This window comes from Empidonax traillii, unplaced genomic scaffold (genome assembly GCF_003031625.1).
Source record: "Empidonax traillii isolate 1590-97213 ecotype Southwest subspecies unplaced genomic scaffold, ASM303162v1 scaffold1846:size100009, whole genome shotgun sequence".
Classification (NCBI taxonomy): domain Eukaryota; kingdom Metazoa; phylum Chordata; class Aves; order Passeriformes; family Tyrannidae; genus Empidonax; species Empidonax traillii.
In genome coordinates, this window is record NW_020957039.1 from 54,119 (window position 1) to 70,827 (window position 16,709).

The following is a 16,709-nucleotide window of genomic DNA, read 5'->3' on the forward strand; positions in this document are numbered from 1 at the left end:
GTCCCTAAAATCAGGTGTTGTCAAGTCAAGCACTGCATTGCCCATTGTTGCTTTGTAGACAATTCCCAAGACTTCAAATAAACTCTTTGAAATCACAGAAGCAGAAGCAAAACAATTTAAATTCCACCCATCAGACCTTCCAGCCCAATGCAGGGGTATTCTGCAGTAGCTAGAGCAGTCTTCTAAAGTGCCCCTTGAAGTGGGCTCCTTATTGGAGAAGCTAAAAGTGAGAAAGACTGCTGATCTTGTGAAATGATTTTGTTTGTTAGAAAAGCCCACTTTGGGCGGGGGGTGAGGGGGAGGTGGAGAGTTTCCTCCGACCATTACAGCTCTGTCAGATGCAATATTATCCCAAGTAACGATTGTTATGCCTAATAGTCATGGACAGCAACTTTATTCATCCTGGAGGGTGCACAAAGGAAAGAAGCGCTGTAGTCTCCCAGATACGAGGCTTCCTCTGTTAAATTTGCCATGGATGGTTGGATTCATCAGTTTGCATGCATCTTTGACTGATGCATCATGCTGGATGCTTTAGGCAAACACACACTAATTAGTAGAACAAATAGAAAACCCCCGAGGATGCCCATGCTTAATGACATTGCCCACATTCTAAACCATCTCTACGACAAATTACTCATTTCACGGCTGTAGGCAGTGCAAGTTAATTTATCTGTATCAGTTGCTAAGTTGAGGCATTCACTTTTAACAAGAGGCTCCTTTACACCTTTCAAGGAAACTTTACTGCACCTCAGCTTTTGAATAAAAAAGAAACTAAGAGTAACAGGCCAGGCCAATTCGGGAATTAAAAAGTAAGAGATATAGAATCTATTGAAAGTTTAGAGTCGATAGATGCTGATGATTTAGTTACCACATAACTCCCCCAAAATCTGAAAAGGGCTTGAAATGATATCCTTTGAGAAGTGTTGAGTTAGAACACAAAACTCTGGCTCAAAACAAAGGTGGATTGTGCAGAAGCCTGTGTGGTTCCTCTTGTGAATGCTTTAGTCAGGTAATTGCTTTTCAATCAATCTCAGCGAGAGAATTGAGAAATCAAGTGTGGAGAATGGATCAAATTCCCAGGCATCTTGTACCAGTACTGTTACAGTTGTCTTACCCATTTCAGAGTTTGCTCCTCTTCACTGATAGCTTCGACTGAAGAACCTGGATTAAGCAAAGCTTGTTCTCATAAAATGAATGAGATGATCATGGTCAAATGAGACCCAAGGGTCTATAACATTACTGAACTGTAGTCACCTAATTACCCAGTGAACATGGGTTTTTGGAATCATGCAACAAACTCTTCTGCATAGCTATGCCAACTCAAAGCTTCAGTAGCAAAAGCAGACTGGATATTGTTGGTGAAGATGGTGAGTGATACAGATGGTGAGTTGTTTTGCCCTCGTACTGGCAGGGGGACAGTGAGGGGACCGGACTGAGTGGAGGCAGGTGACCTGGCATGTGACACTGTTAAAGTCAGGATTGCTCATTCTCCCTCATCCAGCACGATGAGAGGAGCAGAAAAAGCAACTTGTGCTGGAAAGGCTGCTTGTCCTCCCGTAGTCAAGCTCTTCTTTCTCATCAGTGGAAGTCTCTGCAGTCAGCCTGGCTCTCCAGGTGCTCTGGCAGAAGCAATATAGATGGTACCCCAGCCACTGTTGCAGGTGCCTAAGCAGGCACGTGCTTAAAAATTGGATGCCACCACTCAGTGGTTATGAGAGCCTGACTGTCACCTCTTCACAGACACGTGGAGAGACACTGTCAGCAGCTCCCTGTTTGCAGTAAAAGGTAAAATCTCATCCAAATGCCAACACTGTCCTGTCTGAATGTTTGTTTTGAGGCTGTGTTCTTTATAAACAAGTAGAGTAGAGACCAAAATATTAATAATCTTATAGTAGCAAAGCTCTTGGCGAGTAACCTTTCAGGAAGTAAGGTCAGCATTCTCGCAGACACCTTGAGGAAACGCCCTTATTTGTCACACAACATGAGGTTGTTGCTAATCGCCTCCCAGAGGTAAGTTTGGAACCCAAACATTTGCAAATCTTATGCTAGCAAATGCCTTAGTGCGTTCTAGCAGAATTTCAAACTGCTTGCTGTTTCTCATACTTTCTTGGAAGCTGTGCTTAAATGTGGTTGTGTTCATGAGTCTGCTTCAGTCCACTCCTGGAGAAAGTGGTTAGAAAGGGGTTTGTGCCCTCTTGTACATCTGGCATCTCAAAAGTATTCAGGTCCTGCCTGAAGACCTTTCTGACTTTTTTCCCCCACTTACAAAGCAGTGGAGGGAAGGAGAGAGAGAAGATCAGCATTTTGGGATTAAAACCCTGCAGTTAGGGACCGCAGGGGTCTAGGTTCTCTTTTTCTTTTTAAAACCACTGCTGTAATCTTCTTTTGTGGATTTAGAGAAGTCATTCAGTGTCACTGCGCCTCAGCGTGCCCTGTGTAAAGGCAAAATAATGAGCCCTGCTCTCTCCTGGCTTTCTCCTGTTCGCATCTGCTCGGGTTTTTCCGGGTGCTGGAGCAGACCTCCCACATTCACCGAGGTGAACTGTGTTCCCAGCTGTTGTGAGTGCACTTACACGGGCTGCATCTTGGGCGTGCACAGCTGCAGGCTCGTGTAGGAATGAATCTCGTGTTTCTGGCACATCCACCTCCCCATCTTTCCTCCGTGGTACCCGAGAAGCTGCAGCCGATGCTCCTCGCTTGCCAGGCGTGCAGCGAGCAGGCGGCTGTATTGGTCCATCTGCGCTCATTCAGTTGGTGATGTTTATCATGTCTGCTGGTTTGGAGAAAGATGGGGGTGCGGGGGGGTGTCGGGAAATTCTTTGAGCCTTGTTATCCCTACGGTAACTATAGACTTTGGCAGGAATGCGGGTGATTAATTTCAGGTCTGTGGGCTCAGCTCTAGCGGCTGCAGCTCCGCGCTGGGTGTCTGGGAGACGGCAGCGTCCCCTGCTCCGCTCTCCCACCAAACCCTGTGAATTCCCTCGGCTAAGTAAACACCGCCGAGCTGCTAATCACACGCTCTGAGACAAAACAGCACTTCACTTCGGGATCTGGGCAAGATCAGACTTCCCTCCCCTGCTTTCCCCTCCCCTCCCTCTCTGCTCCCCTCCCTGCTTTTCCCCTCCCCTCTCTCCCCGGCAGCCGCCGAGCCGGTCCCTCCGATCCGACCTGGCAGGCTCACGCTGGGGGCCGCTGCCGGCTGGGGCTGCCCGAGACGGCTCTGCCCTCCCTGCCTTGTCCTGCCCTGCCTTGTCCTGCCCTGTCCTGCCCGTCCCGCCGCCTCCCGGCCCGGCGCCCACCCTGCCCCGCTCCCGGGCACCGCCGCCCCGGCGATAAAAAAAAAAAAAGTTGCTCCGAGGATGGGAGCGCATCTGCAGCCGCTGGCCCTGCGGCTCCTGGCGCTGACTTTCCCCTTGGTGGCGAAGGGTTTCTCCGACGAAACCCTGGAGAAAGCCGCGAAATCCGAGGGATACTGCAGTCGGATCCTGCGAGCCCAAGGCACCAGGAGGGAAGGGTACAATGAGTTCAGCCTCAGGGTGGAGGGCGATCCAGAATTTTACAAGCCTGGAAACAGTTACCGGGGTAAGTCGGACATCCTCTACATCCCGTGCTAACGATAATGGCCAGGATGAGTGAGTGGCTCTGAAACTGTAGCGTGTCTCTGCCTGTCATCTCTGGATCCCTCTTGGCGTGTGTGTTTGTGACTGTGTGGGTTAAGACAGGGTAATATACTCCCACGCATTACTTTATTGGGGATGCTTTCATGACAAGTGAGAGGGAGTTGGGTTTCAGTGTATCACTTTACTCCCAAGCATTCCTCATTAAGAGGAATTTCCTTCCCTTTTACGATTCCTCCCTGCCGGCTCAGCCCTACCACGAGATCACAAGTTGCTGTGACACCCCGTTTACCTACTTCTGTGGGATTTCTTCCTACCCCTTCAAACGCAGCACAGTGCACAGGAGAAGCTTTAGCACCGAGCAGGAAGGAGGGGAAACTCGGAGCTAATTGTTCTTGCCCTGAAATATGAATGCTAATATAATGAGTTAGCATATGGGCAAACAGTGATGCAGCATGCTGCCAACTTCCCACATTTTCCACTTGCGTTTATCCCACCCCCCTTTTTATTTTCTGGGTAAATGAACAGATGGTTCAAACAGGAAAGAGGCAGAGACAGTGCTAATGACCACTGTAAATAAGAGATGGAGACATTCGTTCTTCCTTGAGCATGTCACATACAATCCTTGAAATGAAGCCCAAAGCACATTTCAGTGTATTTTTCGAATTAATAGGCAAAGGTAGGTTTGGGTCACTTTTCCTGCCTCACTATGTGATGCTTTTGGAAATAAACCTTCTTGTAATGTACTGCTAACCTTGTATTTTAAAAACACTTTAAAAAGAATTTGGACATTTTTAAGTTCCATAACTAATGTACTTCGGAGGCATCACTTCGGGAAAAAAATTTTGGGAGATTATTCAAAGTGTTTCTTCCAACCTTTCTTAGGTTTAGGATAAAGAGCAATGTTTTCTAATTGCACAAGTATGGGAATCTTAGTACAGATAGGGAGAAAAAAGTGTGCATACAACATAATCATTGTGGTTGAAAAATACATCTGCAGCAGTGATTTACCTGTTTTGAACATCAGTCTGTAACTATGCATGGTTTTACTCGATGTTTTTTCTCAAAAAAAAAAAGTTTTATTTTAATGTGGTGTCAGGAAATGAACATTTCTTACTGATTAGTGAGCTGTTCCAGACATGAGGATTAGTACCTTGAGTCGGAAAGATTTCATGTTGCATGTCAGTTTGATGCATCTACTAAGCAGGATAAAGATGTGTCAAGTTCTTTGATAGTGACAAATGTGAATGTTCTTTAAAAGTTTGGGAGTTCACTTCTGTACAAGCATTAGTGGGTGTTTTCAGTCATCTACAAAGAAGTTTTTTATTGCATGGAGATGGAGGAAGAAAGAAACTCCCAGATGAATTAGCAGAACTAATTTTCGGGAGATATTAGGTCTTGGCATTAGGAACTCAATTAATAAAATCACATTAGGATATTATAGCTTCTTGGAAGTGAGAAAATTATGCCTAATGGGAAAAAAAGTTAAAATGTAGAACGAAATATGTGCCTACGTTTCTGATACTTTAGACTGAAGTATTCAGGTGGCACATTAGCCTGTGAAGATTGTACTTTAAGGACGCTTCCTGAATGGTTGGAAGAACATAAGTAAATGTTACTGAAAGATATACATTATCTATGGCAGTAGTTAAAACTAACAGCATGCAGAAAGTTTTAAGAGCACATTTTCAAAGGAATTTCTGCAGCACAACTGGAACTTTATTACTGTTCTATACATGGGGTTGAAAATCCAACTAATGATTAAAACAATTAGATGTTATGACAGGTCTGTGTTGTTGTTTTTTTCTTTTAATCTGCAAATTACTATATATGCAACATGGCAAAAGACTTGCACAACCTCCTCTGCCTTGGAGCCAAATGTGCCTTGTTTCCATGGCCCCCGCTTGATTTAATGCAGTCTGGATCCTTGGCACATTCCCTAGTGGGCTCTTGGAATAAACTACTATTTTCAAGGTGAATAACGTAGGAATTAACTGTACATGCAAATGCTGTACTCCCCAGAGTGGGATAGCGGAGGGACATCCATTCATCTTCATGATGGTCTCACCCATGGGTTGATGTGACACTTGCATAAGACCCTCAGTCTGCAATGGCTGGAGGAAATATCTCAGCGCTCCTGCAGTGTGGGAATCAGACCAGAGTTCACCGCTGCTATTTGTCCTTGGGGAAGTTTTTATGGCTCTCCTGCAGTTATTCACCTTTAGATCAATCAGAGCCTATCTGCCCCAAGGGGAAATCCTGGGTGTATCTGTGTGCATGGATCTGTGAAGCCTTGGTTTTCCACCTCTGGGGCTGTGAGAGAGAACAATGGCCCTGGGCACTGAATAACCCATCTGAGTAGGTGTGCACCTCCTCTGGTCTGCAGCAGTAAATGAGGGCACATTTTCCTGTCTCAGGTGATTAAAAGTGAGGTAGCAGCAGGGCTAAGGAGCCATCCTCCTTTCCTCCCTCATGTCTAACAAAGCAGCAATGGCTGTGGTCTTTGTGGTGTCTCACAGGGGAAGTGGCATGACTGATTTCTGACACCTTCTTTGGGACTTCTGATGCTGCAGCCTGCGAGTGGCCTTGCCTGCCTGGTCGTTCAGGCTGTGAGGTTGTTGTCTCTCCCCTTGTCAAGCAGGCAGACAAATGCACTGAGGCAGGTCTTCCTGTGAGTGCCAGGTTTGTGGGGTCGAGGTCCTCTCCTGCCTGCTGGTTAACTTTGACCTCGATGTGGGTGCTCTCGTTTCCACCGAAGGCCAAAGTTCCCGCTGCGTTCAAAGGCACGAGTGAGCCTTAAGTTTAGGCAGTGTTACAGGGTAATTAATGATCCTTGCAAATATTCACTCCCTTCTTTATTGATTGCTGAGTTAGAGTAATGATTGCATGAGGTTTCCATGAAAAGGTGAGGCAAGTTTAATCCTATTAAAATGTAAAGACTGTAATATGTCCATTTCACGTGCTAACATGCAGTGGACATACTTTCCACTATAGGATGATGAAGTTGTTATTTTGAAGAAAAAAAGGGAGATTTGACCAGTTACAATCCTTAGACATTCCTTCTATGCAGATGCTGTTTCTGTTTTTAATGGAATTTCCACTTGCAGGTCAGTTCACTTCCTCAGTTTTTGAGGAAGGGATCCCTTAATGTGACACACTTCATTGCGTTGGTTTGGGGACTTCTCAGGAATGTGGAGTCTTTTTCTTTCCATTTTTTTCTGCCACTCAACATGCAAACACTTCTCACAAGTGCTTACAAGAGCTCATGCTGTAACTCTTTTAGCCATTCTCATGTTTCACAAAATATAGATAGAAGTAGATATTGAAAGTGTATTTGTTGGTACTCGTGCAATGTAAGGCACAGGATGTGCAGTAGAGTAGGATGTAGGAAGTCAGATTTCCTGCCCGAAACCAAAGGAGCAATAGCTTTGATCACCCCACCTTTAGCTTGGGACACCAGGGAAAGAGGAGCATGTTGAAGGTGTGTGCCAAAGTGCAGCTTGTAAGGTAATTAGATATTTGCTGGAGGGGATGGAAGCAGACAAAAGTAACTGTGATACGTAATCTTCCCTTTTAAAGTCAAATCCTTGACTTTGAGATTGCACTGATCCTGACTGATCTTTACAGGAAGTTCATATTGTTCAGTGAACATTAATTAGTGTGAACACACATGTGGGCAATACTCAGCTGTTGTTTAAAATGGCAGAGTTTAGCCCAAGAAGGAGAGTTCTCAGCTCTTTTGCAACAAAGGGCCACCCTCTTGTGAAAACCAGATGTGGTCTGACAGCTTCCCACAGCTGCCTGTGCAGTTGGAGCCTCTGCTGTGCTGAAACACTCAGGCCAGAGCCAGTGACTACAGGACCATCACCAGAACAAGGCTCTGCTTTAGGAGGGCTCAGGATAAACCCTTGTGCTGTGATATTCTCAGCCACACCGGTAGTTCAAAACAATTCACAGAAACCTTTTCAGCTCAGGTGTTAACCCGTGCTCTGACCTAACTCAGGGGTGACTAAAGCACACATCTCTCTTGGTATCCTTGAGCTGAGGTTGCACAGACTCTAAAATCCCACGAGTCCACTCTGTTCCTGCGTGTCTTTACCCTCCTGGCCCCTCGCTTGCATCTGTGTGTCCCTGGCACTGGCAGAAGCTCTCCCAGGCCTGCAGAGCGGCCGCTCGGGGACTGGACCCAGCTGGACCCTCCAGTTGGGGTTGGCCTGTTTGACTGCTCAGCTGGATGTGTTCCCTAGTCCAGCCAAGAGCACAGCTGCCTGGATGTGGCTGCTGTGTGAGCAGTGCAGGCTGGGGAGGGTGGGATCACTCATGCTGGAGGAAGCGTGGATTTATTCTGTGTTTAAATGACTGCAACCACAGCATGAGTATTGCTAACCCCAGGCATCCAAAAACCATGAGTCAGGTTCTGGAATTACCTTCCTCTTTTTTTTCTTTCTTTCTCTTTTGATGCTTCTGTTGCATTTCAGATCTCCTCTGTTTTATAGATATGTGTTTGTTTAGGATGTTTGGAATTTTGAAAACTGTCTGGTTTGGTCTGTAAATCTGTGAGGAAAAGGATGAAAACCGTTGAGTCAGTTCACAGCTGGATTCTCCCTTTGCTTGCACACGTATTTAAGTATTTCTGGTGTCACATTTTACTCCTAGTGACTCAGACTTTTGAATTGCAAATGGTATGGAAAAATTCGTTGCATGTACAAGGCCTTTATTGCAGTTAATTTCTAAGAATTAGTGTTCAAGCAAGAGTAATATGTTTGCCCTTGTTGGGTTCTCAGTTACTGCAACTGAGAGGCTGGCTGTGGGTTTTCATTTGGGTAGACCTGCAGGAGTTTGCAAAATTAGACTAATCATACTAATTATTGCCACATCATGAATTAATGAATTGGGGAAATATTTAGTGAAGTAAGCAGAAATTTTAATGGTGGAATGCTACCACTCAGTTTCTCTGTATAAAATGTGAACTTTTCTGTCTCCCTCAAAATTATAATGTTTAACTTCATAATAAAATTCCGTGGAATGGAACCTGTTGAAAATCCTGAGAGTGAGGATTATGCCAATTACTACTCTGAATTTGCATTGGTGTTTTCAGGTGTACAGGTCTAAGCATGGCACTCTGAAAAGGTTAAAAATTGAGATGAGTCTCTCCAATCCTTTTCTTTATATATACAGCCAGAAAAGTTATGTATTTCTACAGACATCATGATTTTTAGACCCAAATACAGCTGCATAATGCTAGAAATTTTCAAATAGCCTATTTTATATTTTTCCACTACTGAATTTCTAGATCAAAGCTCTCTTGCTGTGTTCCAAATGAACTCTGGGTATATTTTGAAATAGATATATTTTAAGGGCTATTTATCATTTTTAGCAAGGTGATTCATCCCCTCATGGCCTATCTGTGTGAGAGGGAGTCTATTCTGGATAATCTTCAATGAAGCAGCACTGGTGGTTGCAGTTTGCTCATGAAAACTGTGTGTGGTCTTCAGTTTTAATTGTGCCAGTCAGAGTTGGAGAGTGTGACAATAATGTCGCACAAGCACAGCTGTCTTCAACATGCTTGAAGTAAAAAAAAAAAAAGCTACTTAAAAGTATTCATAGTTCAATTTTCTGTCTCTTTTCCTTTCGTTCAAAAAGAATTTCCCCCTAAAATTTACCCCTGATTCAGAAAAGGATTCTCCTGAGTTGTTGAAAAGGGTTGGGCAACTTCAAAAGTTCTGCCTCATTAAGTCTTTCTGAAAGTGTTCAAAAGAGCCTCAGCTGACAGAACTCAACTGATGGAACTCAAGTGTTGCTGGTTGGTGCTTGGGTGCTGATGATGGTAAACAGAAAAACTGTATGAAGATATCTTGCACTAGCAGAAAATGAGGGATTTAATTCTGATGCTGAACACGATAAAATCAGATTAGTCAGCATGACTCTATCTGTTCTCTCCTGGCGGATGTAATGCTGCCCTCCTGGTCAGGACAAGTGTGTGAAGAGTGTGTTTGCTGATGTGTGGGCTGGTTTGGGGATCAGAGCTGGCAGCTCAGTCTCCAGAGGTCAGCTTTAGCCATGAGTTTAGCTTTGCATCCTGTTTTGCCCTCAGGATAAAGCGAAAGAAGGGTAGTTTAAGATCCCCCATTTCCACCAGCTGGAGTGCTGTGCTGAGTGTAGCTGAGCTGAAGCAGGCAATGTGGTCATCTCCCATTATAGATAGAGAGGCTTTCTGTGTTCTAAAATGCTCAGATCCTTGTCTGTGCTCAGAGCAGGGCAAAAGCTGAATTCAAATATTTAGGAAATGCTCCCTCACATTTAAAACAAAAAAAAACCCCAAAACCTAACATGCTTGTCCCCATCCCCAAACCAACAATAAAATAACCCTCTGTAAATCTGAGCAGATCATCAATCTGCTTTAAAAAAACCAAAAAGAGCTGGGGTTATTTCACATCATGCCAGTGTTTTCAGTTTACGTGGAAACCTGGACTGAACATTTTGTGATCTGGTTGGCCTGGCTCCACGCTGTTAGTGCTCTAGCTTTGGTTGATACCAACTTGAACCACGCACCTTTCAAGCTGCAAAATGATGTGCAAGTGGCTGATTTCACAATTAATACTGTGTTTTCATTATTTCTCTGTCCATTGTACCTCAGTGACACTTTCTGCTGCCACCCCTGCTTACTTTCGTGGCTTCACGTTGATCGCCCTCAAGGAAGGAAAAGAAGGTGACAAAGAGGAAGACCACGCAGGAACTTTCCAGGTGAGAGAACTTTCCCTGACCTACCTCTCTTGGAGTTTTCCCTACTGCACGCTTGGCTCAAGGGGAGGTTTGATATGCACAGCAGAATGCAGACTCTAAGCAAAAAATATTTGTGGATGTTGACATGAGGACAGCATGGCATGGTTCATATTCCATGCAACCCGTTCAAGGGATCAAAGCTATTGCACCTCGACTTCAGCTTGCCTTTCCACCTTCTTGCAGTTAAAAATGAGCATCAGTTATTTGAACTGGAGCCTGGGACCCCTGAAATTGTCATGCAAAGTGAATCTGAGAATTGTTCTATTCACGTTTTGCTTTTTGTAGTTCTTTGCCTTGATATTTTTGTCCATTGAGGTGCAGAATATGACTCTGAGAAGCGTTTGCCGCAGCTGTAAATGACTGTTTTTATCAGTCATAAATTAGATTCTGTTGTTTTATTTATGCTCAGTAGTACTTTACTTAATGAACACATTCAGTGGGATGAAATGTTTATCATTATTAAAAGGATTAGAATCCAGAGTGATGATTCACAAAATGGTATTTTCAGCTACTTCATGAAGGGGATTCTGGAAATTGAGAATATACGTCATTTTTATTAAAGAATGTGGAAATTTTGTAGTTAGATTTGATTCTCAGATGGGGTATTGCTTGCTATTTGACTTTCCAAGCTTAGAAATATTGTTGGATGTTATTGATTATAATTTACAGGATATGAATTAATATTAGTTTTAATAATGATTTCAAGATAGATTTCACTTGCTTCAGAGAAGCATTCCTAGATTTTCAAGGGATATACTCAGAAGTTATAATTTAGGTGACCTACAAGGAGACAGAAATCAACATCAATTCCTGAAACAACTTCTGTATTTTTCTATAGCAAATATGGTGCACAAACTCAACTAATTGCCCTGTTTTCCTATTGAGTTTGCTTAGAGGCCTCTGCCTGGTTTTCATACATTTCATAAGAAAATCTAGAATACGTGAGAACTTACTTGATGTTGGAATAACTCCATCTTCCTTAAAATGAAATAATTTCTTAATATTATTTGGGAGAAATATTCTTCATATGGCCTTCTTAATAAAGTTGGGGTTTTTTTTTAAAATAAGAGAGTATTGAAGGATCAGCCACTGTTAAGAAGTAGAAATGGTGGTGCTTCATCTATTTTAAAAGAAACTTGTCACCATTAATTTTCTCATTTCGGTGGTTAATGTCTCTGTGGCTGTGGCAAATGGGAAAAAAATTGGCCTGAGTTTTTCCTTTATGTCTGATTCACAGTGAAAAACTCTCTAAGCTTTGCTGAAGTACAGAGGAATTTGAAGTTGTCAGAGTGGGAAGCAAATGGAAGTTCTACTTAGATTGAAAAAAAAAAAAGCCCAATGGATCTCAGCTGAGAGAAGGTTGTTTAATTAGCTTTATTGTATGGATTGCAACCTGAACTTGGTGTTCTAGCTTTGCAGGTGGGAGGTTCAAAGTTTATGCATAACTAAATCTGTGCGTCTGTGGCACAAGTAGTCCTCACTGTGCTCATCCCACATTAGCACAATTAACTGAAGTTTATTCAGATGGTGTCTGCTTGTTCTGCCTTTGTGGATACAGATGTAAGATTCTTATTTAAGTGTCCAAAGAGTGCTTGCAGAGATAAATAATTACGTCCCTTCTATCACGGCTAGATGCTAGTAACTAGAAGAAAAAGAGATTTAGTTCAAGGGTTTGCACTGTATTTCTGTTATAATATGAAGATCCCAAGGATGGCAAGACAGCTGTACAGAGTAAGAAAAAAACTGTGTGTGCAAAAACTTGCATGCCACTTGCACTTATGTTTCTCCTGTGCTCGGATGGAGCATATGTTACTCACTGAGTTACCCAAGTGGAACAGAACGCAGTGGAAACTCCTTAGTAGTGACAAGAGACTAAATGCTGCTTCTGGACTACAGATATAACCCTCTGCCTCCACGAGGAGAAACACGTGCTGTTAAAATAATGGTCAAAACTGAGCGCTGTACTAAGCAAGTGCTTCGAAATGAAAGTTGACCAAGTAAGACAATGTGCTTTCCCTCCGTGACTTAGAGACTGGAAAACACCTGATTTTTCAAGCCTGTGAGTGCTGCTCCCCAAATTGTGAAGTGTGAGTCACAAAGTCTTTCAGAGGGAAAACCAGAATCCACAGTCTGTCCTGAGGGCAGGATCCCGTGGGAGCTGCGGCTTCTGTTTTGCACAGCTATTTTTGAGTGTTCAGCTGATCGGGGCTGTAGAGCCTCAAAGTGCTGTAGAGGAGCATGTGCTAGAGCAGCAAGGTGTTAAATAAAGACTAACACTTGAGTTTTTGAGGCAGACACAGCAGGCTTAGGCTGGGAAAGCCTCGTTTGCAGGGGTCCCAGCCGAGCTGCTGCAGGTTGTGCTGCAGCTCTCTGCGAAGGCTGGACCTGCAGGGGCTCTGCCCTGCCTTTTACAACCTCCTCATGGCTCATTTGCTCTTGTGTGACTCTGCAAGTCAGCAGGTATGGTCAATCTTCATTAATCATCAAGCTGCAGGGTCTTGATCCTGTAAATACCGCAGCTGTTAAAATTCTGGGTGGGACAGGTATTTGTTTTCTGCACCTTTTTGGTTAACTCAACGCTTGCCATCAAGTAGAGACATTTAGAGAAGTGTAGTTTGGACTCCACCATTCTAAATTTGTTTTCCTCTGAGACAATTGAGGCTTTAAAATCTGATTTTCCTGTTGTTTGTTTATTTAATGCAGCCTAACTTCGTTTTTTGTGTCCTTGTAGTACACACAGGGCACAATTCAGCTTTGAAATAAATCACATCGTCTCTCACAAACACTCAAACACACGTTAAATGGCTAAATTAAGTATGGCTGGGGAATTCAAGATGCCAAACTCAGTCGTAGAAGTTTGGGGGTGTAATGATACAGCTCTTACTTATGCCAGTGGTAATTGTACAACTCGGAGGTGCAGTGAGGCACTCTGGAAGCTTTGGGTATCCTGTCCCACTGGCCTCTTTACACCAGCCATTCCCAACTGTTGCCATGCAGACTGCTGATCTTTCTCTTTTGTGATGTTTAGCAACAGTCTGCAAATCGTGTCGAAGGCAAATTATACTCAAGGGCAACAATCAGGCGCTGATTGACTATACAACACTACCTGTACAGGCCATTTTAATCAACATCTGTATGCAATGTAATAGATTCAGTTTGATAAATAATGTAGAATGATGGAGACTTAGTGCTGAACTTCACCTCATCTGTCTTCGTTGTTCTCTGAGGAAGGATAAATATTCCAGGAAAATTCTTGGTGGGTGTTTTGTGAATCTCTTCTGAAGAGATTCAACAACAACAACAACAAATTCATCTCTCCATGTGGCCTGTTTAAAATCTTCAATATATTATATTTTATAGAAAATTAAAGGACAATATTGTAGGGCTCTTACTAACATCTAAACTGAGTCTTCACTAATAGTGGTTAAATTGCTCTCTGATGAGATTGTCTTCCTAAATTAAGGTTTATCTTGATAGGTATTCTGAAGTTTCCTTTATTCTCCTTCCGATTACACACACTCCTTATCTTTTCCTCATTAATATTTCTACATTTTCATTGTAGGGCATCTTCTTTCAGTTTTGCTCTTTGTGCAGTTAAGCTGAAATTTCGGTCTTGTGTTCCTCGGAATTGTACACAGTAGTCAGTCTGGACCCTCAGCGTAAAATCATTTGGAATTAAGATACAGTAATCCTTTGGAGTGCCATTGTCTCTATGCAGAATCCTGTAAGTGTATGTAACTTGCCTTTATTGCAGGAGCATCTGAGTTTTGTACAGGAGGTGCCTGATAAAAGTCCTAAATGCTTTTCTGCAGGTATTGCTGCCTTTGTCGAGGTTCCTCATTTTCTGTCTTGATGCTTTATTCCTATTAAGTGTGGAGCTTCATCCAGTTTATCAAGGAAGTTCTGAACTACAATTCTGTCCTTCAGAGTGCTGTTAATTCTCCCCAAAATTGGGGCTTTGTGAACATGTTTGGTAATTAAGCACTCAATATGAAACGTTTTGTGAAAACATGACCTGGTAAACTGAGTCGCGAAGACTCAAAATCAGACACTTCTTTGTATTGCCTTGGCATAGTCAGTTGTTAGATTCTGATGCTGTGTGAACTGTGTTTGTGATAGTTTAGTGTTAAATGCCTTCATCACAGCAGTGTTCCTGGAGTTGTCCTTCTGACTTGTTTGGCTCTAGAATGAATCGAGAAATTCTTAGTTTAGGTACCTGAATTTAACAACCCACTGACGCAAAAACCAATGCAAGAGCCGGAGCAGGTGCAGCAGTAGAAAGGGTGAAGGTTTCATTAAAGATTTGGCTTTTATAAAAGCTAGAGATGTGTGCTAAAGAAGAAAACATTTGAGGAAAATTGGAGTAATAGTGAGCTAAGTAAGGTGAGGGGTCTTTTATCAGAAGTCCTCCGTTTCAAGGTTTACCCTGAAACAATGGCCCAAACATTGCCTTTGCTTTCGAATATGTGTCGATGTCGACCACAACCTGTTCACTTGATGCTGTTTAGCTGACTGATGTGCTTAGCAAGGCATAGGCACTGAGTTTAAAAGGTATTTTTACAACCTCTTAGAAAAGCAGTTCCTCAAATGCTGTGTTTCAGCATTTTAAAGGAGTCTTACATCTTCTTAAGCAGTTGATGCAGTGTATTTTGAAAGATGCAGTCTCAAAAGGCTTTTAGCCATGTCAGAGGATTTATTTCTTGTATTTATAAGCAAAGGTTTTTTAATAGTTTTTAAAAGAATTAATGACTGCAATTACTTATCAAGCCTTTTACATTGAAAGTTAAGATGTACCCATATAACACTGATGTTGCATTTGGCCTGTATGTTTGCTTTTTTAACCTTGTATCCCAATATAAACTCCTCAGGTTACTTAGTAAACAGCTTATTCTGAGGTGCATGAAGTGATGTAGTTTTGTTTAACAAGTGCTCAGAACTTACAGGTATTTTGCTCCTGTTTGCATTCTCTGCATTCCCAGCATCTCATCCCTGAGACAGACTCTGTCATCTTACTGCATGAAAGCATATGGAAGCAATGATCCAAAGCTATAATTACAGGAGTAAGTTAAATATGAAAGAATCAGAACATGCCAGGTATATAATTTGGAGACTGAGCAGGTGGACACGAATTCTGAGTCTGTAAAACTTGAGTTCTTTTGCATTTGCCAGAGTAATCCTGAATATTCTTTCTATAAGCATCATTGCAAATATTATTCTAGGCATAAAAAAAAATATATTTTACAATAGTTAATCAAGCTCTAGTTCACTTTTCCCACAGAGTGGAATTTATTAACCTTGGTGAAAATTTTCACTCATTTTTCTGGAACTCCAAGTTCCATACCATGACATTCAGGGATTAAATATGACATTTAAAAAAAAAAAACAAACCAAACAAAAGAACCCCAAAAGGTGTTTGCCACTGCCAGTTCTAGCTTTGACCAAAAAATGTGAACCCTTTGTATGAGATTAAATAGAAATATCTCTGGCACACTGGAGAAACCTCAACCTGAACCACTTATTGGCAAGGTTTCAGTTAAAAAATGGTCTCAGGGGATAGTTATGCCTTGCTTCAGACAGTAAAAGATAATTTAAGAGAGTGATGAAGAACTGGCGGAAGAGCTCTGATAGTCATTATTTGCTACTGATGAGGCTGTAGAAAAAGCAAACTAGAGTCCAGCCATGTAGGTTTGTTGGTTTGTTTTGGGTGGTTTTTGTTTTTTGGGTTTTGTTGCATTCTTCCTTTATATTCATTTTTCTGGTTTCAGCTTGTGTTGTGAGTAAGGCAAAATTTTTTGCATTGTAACATTTTCCAGTTTTTCACCCAAACTTTGGTTTGTTACACCTTGGGAACTCCCTCAACTCACAGGGTGCACACCTGCTGTGCCTTTTAGAATTAATGATCCAAACCATGACATTTCACCACCAAAATCAGAAAATACAAACAACAAAAAAAAATCTGAATACTATTCTGTTATTATTTTATTAGAGAGGAACTTTGAACCAGCAAATGACACGTGTGCAAAGAGGAAACAAACATTAAATTGTGCCTGCTTGCAACACAGCTTAGTTCACTACTGAATAAAAAAAAACAGGGTTCAGTTTCTTAGCCCGGGCTCGCCCTTCTGGTGTCAACTTGTTTATCTCAACTCTGCCAGTTTTCAGGGAGCTTCCTGGTTTATGGTGTGATAGGGAAGGAGCCAAGAGGCTTTCTGTGGCTCAGACTCTCCTAAAAACTTGCCTATATGTACCTTTGTGCTGAAGATTCATGCCCTTGGAGCTCAAAGCAGAGACCTCTTTCTTCCAGCCCCT

The 16,709-nt window shown here is 42.5% G+C and overlaps 1 protein-coding gene across 1 annotated transcript in view; it reads left to right on the top strand.

The window, feature by feature from the left end:
- Nucleotides 1–2,995: 2,995 nt before the first annotated feature.
- The window catches only part of LOC114071108 (spondin-1-like), a gene marked incomplete at its 3' end in the record, with an annotated part of 34,775 nt that continues 21,061 nt past the window's right edge, over nucleotides 2,996–16,709 (top strand). The window contains exons 1-2 of the mRNA XM_027908799.1: nucleotides 2,996–3,582; nucleotides 10,255–10,361. Coding sequence (XP_027764600.1) covers nucleotides 3,360–3,582; nucleotides 10,255–10,361 — 330 coding nt within the window. The remainder of the gene's footprint in view (nucleotides 3,583–10,254; nucleotides 10,362–16,709) is intronic.